The sequence below is a fragment of the Leuciscus leuciscus genome (genome assembly GCF_965113295.1).
Source record: "Leuciscus leuciscus genome assembly, chromosome: 6".
NCBI lineage: Eukaryota > Metazoa > Chordata > Actinopteri > Cypriniformes > Leuciscidae > Leuciscus > Leuciscus leuciscus.
In genome coordinates, this window is record NC_138730.1 from 44518218 (window position 1) to 44525717 (window position 7500).

The following is a 7500-nucleotide window of genomic DNA, read 5'->3' on the forward strand; positions in this document are numbered from 1 at the left end:
CTATCCTTGTATTGGCAAACTGGACGAGGTTGATATGGAATTGAGAAAGTAATTAGTAATGAAATACTTTTTAGAGAGAGTACTCATAATAAGTAATTACCTTCTAGAGAACCTCACCCAGCACTGGTTACCATAATGATTAATGAGAACTAATCTAACTAACTCATCTATGTCATTTAGTCACGGCTGTTTTAGGTAAAAACACAGATTCCAGGAACCTGTTCACAGAGAGAGCTTGCTGTAGACGCCAGAGTCACATCATCTACATCGGCAAAGGTGAGGCAATGCTATATAATTATTATTATTATGTCAAAAATCTGTCTTGCTGTTCTGAGTAGTTTGCATCACTCTTTTTTTACTTTCTTACCTTCATTGTTATGTATAACAGATATTTCTGGCAGTCCTGTGAATGTTGATGTGGGCGTGTGCAGAACGCATTGTGGCCAATCAGCGCGTTCCACGTCATTGGAGGCGGGGCTGAGGGCTTCCAAATATTCCTCAATGTTGGATTTCCTGCGACACAAAAAGGTAAAGCGATTCTACAGCTGACCACGAGAGGGCGACACTTGGCGAAATCAAAACAAGCATGCGATGTATTATTGTGCCTTAGATTCAAATAATTACAACTAAAAGGTATATTTTTATAACATTTACCTTCCCAGTACACAGACACTCTCTCTCTCTCTCTCACACACACACACACACACACTCTCTTTCTCTCTCTCTCTCTCTCACACACACACACACACACACACACTCTCTTTCTCTCTCTCTCTCTCTCTCTCTCTCTCTCACACATACACTCTCTCTCACACATTCACACATACACACACTCTCTCTCTCTCTCTCTCACTCACACACACTCGGTTTCACTATCTTTGTGGGGACTTTGTGGTTTTTTTTATACTATACAAACTGCATATTATGTCCCCTTACACTAATCCGACCACTAAACCTACCCATCTCACACACACACACACACACACACACACACACACACACACACACACACACACACACACACACACACACACACACACACACTAACCCGACCCCTAAACCTACCCATCACACACACACACACACACACACACACACACACACACACACACACACACACTGACCCGACCCCTAAACCTACCCATCACACACACACACACACACACACACACTAATCCGACCACTAAACCTACCCATCTCACACACACACACACACACACACACACACACACACACACACACACACACACACACTAACCCGACCCCTAAACCTACCCATCACACACACACACACACACACACACACACTGACCCGACCCCTAAACCTACCCATCACACACACACACACACACACACACACACTAATCCGACCACTAAACCTACCCATCTCACACACACACACACACACACACACACACACACACACACACACACTGACCCGACCCCTAAACCTACCCATCACACACACACACACACACACACACACACACACACACACTAACCCGACCCCTTAACCTACCCATCACACACACACACACACACACACACACACACACTAACCCGACCCCTTAACCTACCCATCACACACACACACACACACTAACCCGACCCCTTAACCTACCCATCACACACACACACACACACACACACACACACACACACTAACCCGACCCCTAAACCTACCCATCACACACACACACACACTGACCCGACCCCTAAACCTACCCATCACACACACACACACACACACTAACCCGACCCCTTAACCTACCTATCACACACACACACACACACACACACACACACACACACACACACACACACACACACACACACACACACACTAACCCGACCCCTTAACCTACCCATCACACACAACTTTCTGCATTTTCTGCAACTTTCTGCAAACATCACTTAGGACATTTTGTCCCCATAATGTTGGGTTTACCAGGAACACACACACACACACACACACACACACACACGCAAGTCAAATTGAATTGAAAATCAGTCTTTTGATTGTAAAGCATCTCAAATAATGACTTGCTTAAATATCTTAGAAGCCCAACTCAGTATCTGTCCCATTACAGATGAGACGTCTGGATTCCTCCTCCTCCTCCTCCTCAGCGGTCAGCGGTTCCCCGTCCTGCGGCCTGAGCTCCGGCTGTGAGCCGGCTGGGGTGCGCGTGGACCGAGTCGTGCTGTATGAAGGTCTGCGGGAGGTCGAGATCATCGAGGACTGTCACTGCGAGGCCAAAGTGAGCCAGTGTGTGCGAGCGCCAGCGCTGAGAACATATTACTCTCAGACCCCGTACGAGAGCGTGATAGACGCGGGCAAGTGTGTGGGGTCCAAAGGGGCACCAGGTAAATCACTGCGCATCACAATAAATCCCTAATAATTAATACTACAGCTTCGAGGAATGAAAGTAGTGTTGTGAGAACAATTATGTAGACATTTAAATAGTAAATTACAGCTATACCCCTGAATCTAAATGCACAGTGCTCTGATGATTGCACGTCTGTTTTTCTCACAGAGGGATTTTCATGCGTTCCCACTAAGTTTGATTCCACCCTCATTGAAACTCCTAACAAAGTGGAGCTGATCCAAACTGTTGTTCAATGCAAACTAATGGAGGGATGTTACCGCATCCCCTATGTGGAGTATCATTACGAGATCACATACAATGAGGACGGAGTCCAAGTAGAAAGTCTGAGGGTGAGTAAAGCAACAGTTGCATAAATTGAGTTTCCACTTGTGTGAATGTGAATGTGAATAAAACAGGTTTGCACAACATTAGGTTTTAAACACAATTCCCAGAGTTTTCAAACAGGGAATCGTTTCTAATTGTAATTTCATCTCTTTTGGAAAGGTTATTTTAAAACTATGAACAAAGGTTCTTCCAGTAACGTTAATAGAACGTTTAGTAAGAGTTATGTGGTCTTCAATAATGTCCTAATATTTTTCTAAATAAAACGTTCCTGAAACGTTTTACTTGGATGGTAAAAAAAAAAAAAATGTTTTAGAACGTTCAGTGAACATTTAAAAGTAACATTCCCATAATGTTTGCAAAATTCTAAAATAGAATGTTCCAAATTCTAAAATAGAATGTTCCAAATTCTAAAATAGAATGTTCCAAAACAAATTTTGAACATGCTGTTCATCTGCATGTTCAAAATTTGTTTTGGAACATTCTATTTTCAGGGGAAAAAAACAGACTTTTTATGAACAATGTAAAAATAAGAAAAATTTTAGGACAATATTATTATTTTAGGACATTACTTTCAGAAAAAAAACATTTTTATAACTTAACTGGAACGTTAAATGATTTTAGAACATACGTATATGTGTTCAACCATCAAATGTGAATCTGTCTGGTTGTGTTTGAATCAAAGACATGGCAAAATGTAGTTGAAAAACTAGCATAAAGGTTGTTGATGTTAAATTTAAGTAATTTCAACTTAAAATATATTAAACTGACTTTAAAAAAGGTTGAATTTACTTTTTTTTTGATGAGTTAAAGTATAGTATAAAGACATACAGTATGTTCTCTTAACTTATTGATCATATAATTTTTTACAGTCTTTATCCAGGATCTCACACCAGTAAAGGCTTTCAGTCAAAGAGGAAATTAGTCGTTTCCATGTGATCCATGCTTGTTTTCCCATTTGTTAGACAAAAAGATCAGGATCCTGATCCATTTCTTCCCCCATCCATACATTTCCAATTGACATTTCCCTGATTGGACAACAATGAGCTCAAGTGTCGATATGCATGAAGATGTTACACACTAAATAACTACTTAGTGCTAGAAAGTGCCTTACAGAAAGGCTATGCTAAAATGAAAGAAATGCTCAGTAACACTAAATGCTTTGATTTAATGTAAAAGCATAAATTTAAAATGAATCCGTATGCTTCGCTGGTTAATTCTGTGAGGCTAAGTGCCATTAAAAGTGACAAAATGTCCCAAATATTTAACATGCACTAAAAAAGGCTCCTTAATTTGTCATTTGATGTTTTTCATTATATTCTGTAGAGATATCAAGTTTAGTGTGACTTTAAAAGTATTTGAAATCTCTATAAAAGCCCAGAAAATCAGTTCCAACGATCATATTAAGTAAAAGTTAATTTCTAAAACGGACATGACGTTAAATCTTGTCATTGTGAAGTTTAGTGCGATCTGCATTGTGCTTATTGAACACATCTGTGTCAGATGTTCTGTGTCTGTCGCCGCTCTCGTAAAAGGTGTGAGGAGGACACAAATGGTCCCTGCAGGTGCCAAATCAAAGCACTTCGCATGTTAACGGGCCGTCCCGCATTAACAGCAGGCGCTGAACTGATGGCTTCTCTCTCTTGTGTTGCTAATTTTCTTACAGGAAATAGATGTCGGCAGCTGTTTGGGAAGCTGCACCTCGGGGAGCCGCTGTCTTCTCAGGTACACGCCGGAATATCCCACCTTACACACAGCTGAGCAAACACACACACACACACACACACACACACACACACACACGTTTTAGGGGGACTCTTCATAGACATAATGATTTTTATACTGTACAAACTGTATATTCTCTTAACTTGCACTAACCCGACCCCTAAACCTACCCATTACACACACACACACACACACACACACACACACACACACACACACAGACACACACACACACACACACACACACTAACCCAACCCCTAAACCTACCCATCACACACACACTAACCCGACCCCTAAACCTACCCATCACACACACACTAACCTGACCCCTAAACCTACCCATCACACACACACTAACCCGACCCCTAAACCTACCCATCACACACACACACACAAACACACACACACACACACACACACACACACACACACACACACACACACACACACACACACTAACCCGACCCCTAAATCTGCCCACCACACAAAACTTTCTGCATTTTTACATTTTAAAAAAACTCATTCTGTATGATTTATAAGCTGTTTTCCTCATGGGGACCAAAAATGTCCCCACGAGGTCAATGATTTCAGATATTGCCGTCTTTGTTTGTCCCCATAATGTAGGGTTTATCAGGACACACACACACACACATTCTTGTACATTTATCTTTGTGAGGACATTCATTGACACAATGCAATCTCAAGCTCCATACCCTAACCATTTAAAACTAAGAGCCTAACCCGAACCCTGACCCTAAACCGACCCTTAACCTAACTATAACCTGATCTCTAAAACACAGTCTTGACCCTCAAACAGGCCTTTAAAGGGCTCTCAGAAAGTGAGGAATGGCCAAAATGTCCCCACTTTACTCTCTTTGTCCTCACTCCAATGGTCTAAAACGCAATCCAGTCCTCACAAAGATAGATGTACAAGTACACACACACACACACACACACACACACGCACCCTTTACAGTGCACACCAAAGCACAACAGTTTACTTCGACACTTGTTTTAGTCTTTAAACCAAAGCAGAAATACAACAGTTTCTATTTAAGTTAGTTGTATAAGTGAAATTGCCCTTGTTTTCTAATGTATTATCAAAAGTACCATGGTAATTTAATTTTTCAGGGTAGTTTTGGTGACATGATGAAACACACACACACACACACACACATTTTTTTATATTTTTGAAAGAAGTTTCTTATGCTCATTAAGGCTGCATTTATTTAAGCAAAATAAAGTATAAATAGTAATATTGTGAAATATTATTACAATTTAAAATAAGTGTTTTCTATGTAAATATATTGTAAAATGTAATTTATTCCTGTGATCAAAGCTGAATTTTCAGCATCATTACTCCAGTCTTCAGTGTCACATGATCCTTCAGAAATAATTTGCAGATCTGCATCTAATTATGCAGAGAAATGTTTTAACTGTATTTTTTATCAAATAAATGCAACCTGAATGAGCATAAGAGACTTACTTTAAAAAAACAAAAATAAATTTTTTTATTATTATTCCACACTTTTGACCGGTAGTGTAAAATATAAATGTAAATAGGATTAATAGATGTAGAATATATCTTTCCATTGTAATTGCTTCTGTCCTAAATAATGAAAGATAAGTTCAAGTTTAGTGTGATGTTTCTATGAACATTAATTATTTTAAACAGTTTTTGCAAACGTTAATGAACAAATGTAAAAAATAGGTTGACTGACAAAAGATTTTTAGTGAGAAATGATTATTTTTGTCATTATAATGTGTGCATTTGTTCTAACATACTAGTGGAACATTTCGACAACACAAGATAAAGTTTCAACAGATCTAGTTAAAAAGTGAAAGTTTCATGAAGAGCACTGAGAGATATCAATAACTCTCAGAAAATATGATTGACATTTGACTAGTCTTGGATTTCAGTGTGGATGCAGAAGTAGAAGTTACAAATACTCTAATCACAAACACATTTTTTCTGCGCAATTAATTTAATCAGCAGCTGAACAACATTTTAAACAGATTTGCTAAAAGTATTACTCATTATGTTAGGAGTGAAATAGTTTTTACACAATGGAAAAGTTGTTTAGTGCACCTTTAAAGCTTTGGCACTGATGATTTGAGTGCAGAGAGAGTTCACTATGGATTGTTTAAATTAATAAATTTTTAGCGAACTGTGATTTTTGTATATCTGAAATACATAACTTATACAGTTACCTCTGATAACAGATCACTCTAACTTGTAATGTGGACCTGATGAAAGATGTGTATTGAGAAAAGCGCTATAGAAATAAATGTGAATTGAACTGAACTGTGTTTCTGCAGGAGTGCGTCGGATCTCGGGGAATGTCTGCTGTGGGCTGAAGGACAGGGCAATGCTTGTGTTCCTCAAGACTACGAGAGCCACACTTTCCTCAGTCAACACGGACAGATCCGCACCGTTCTGGCCATCACTTCATGTCTATGCCAGTCTTAAACACATCGCCACCCACTGGAAGACTTCAGTGACTACATGAATTTGATCATTTGCACGGCCCTGATGTCAGGTTTGGGGTTGTGCGTTAATGAAGGGCCATTTAAAAGCATGATGCCGCTCAAATATATCTGTAATATATGTAAATTATGTAAAAAGTATTTTGTAAATAAAATCTATGTTAGAAAATCTTTCGGTCTACCGTCTTTGGACTACATGACAAGATGCACTAAAGAGTGTTACGCATGCAAATCATGTCTCAGCTTTAAATCATGTTACAAATCAACCAATAATTAAGGCGTTAGCAAGACATGCAAATGACAAAGAGGCGTCGCATATGCAAAATACTGTAATCCCAACTAAATATTTATAGAGATAGAATTAAAAGTTAGACATACAGACAGACAGACAGACAGACAGACATATAGATAGATAGATAGACAGACAGACAGACAGACAGACAGACAGACAGACAGACATATAGATAGATAGATAGACAGACAGACAGACAGAGAGATAGACAGACAGACAGACAGACATATAGATAGACAGACAGACAGAGAGATAGATAGATAGACAGACAGACAGACAGACATATA

The 7500-nt window shown here is 39.3% G+C and overlaps 1 protein-coding gene across 1 annotated transcript in view; it reads left to right on the forward strand.

Annotated features, from left to right (window-relative positions):
- The window catches only part of pnhd (pinhead), an 8626-nt gene extending 1573 nt beyond the window's left edge, over positions 1–7053 (forward strand). Inside the window, exons 2-7 of the mRNA XM_082173206.1 lie at positions 181–276; positions 389–528; positions 2091–2364; positions 2535–2716; positions 4375–4433; positions 6754–7053. Of these exons, the coding sequence (XP_082029332.1) occupies positions 181–276; positions 389–528; positions 2091–2364; positions 2535–2716; positions 4375–4433; positions 6754–6904 (902 nt within the window). The 3' untranslated portion in view covers positions 6905–7053. The remainder of the gene's footprint in view (positions 1–180; positions 277–388; positions 529–2090; positions 2365–2534; positions 2717–4374; positions 4434–6753) is intronic.
- Positions 7054–7500: the final 447 nt, after the last annotated feature.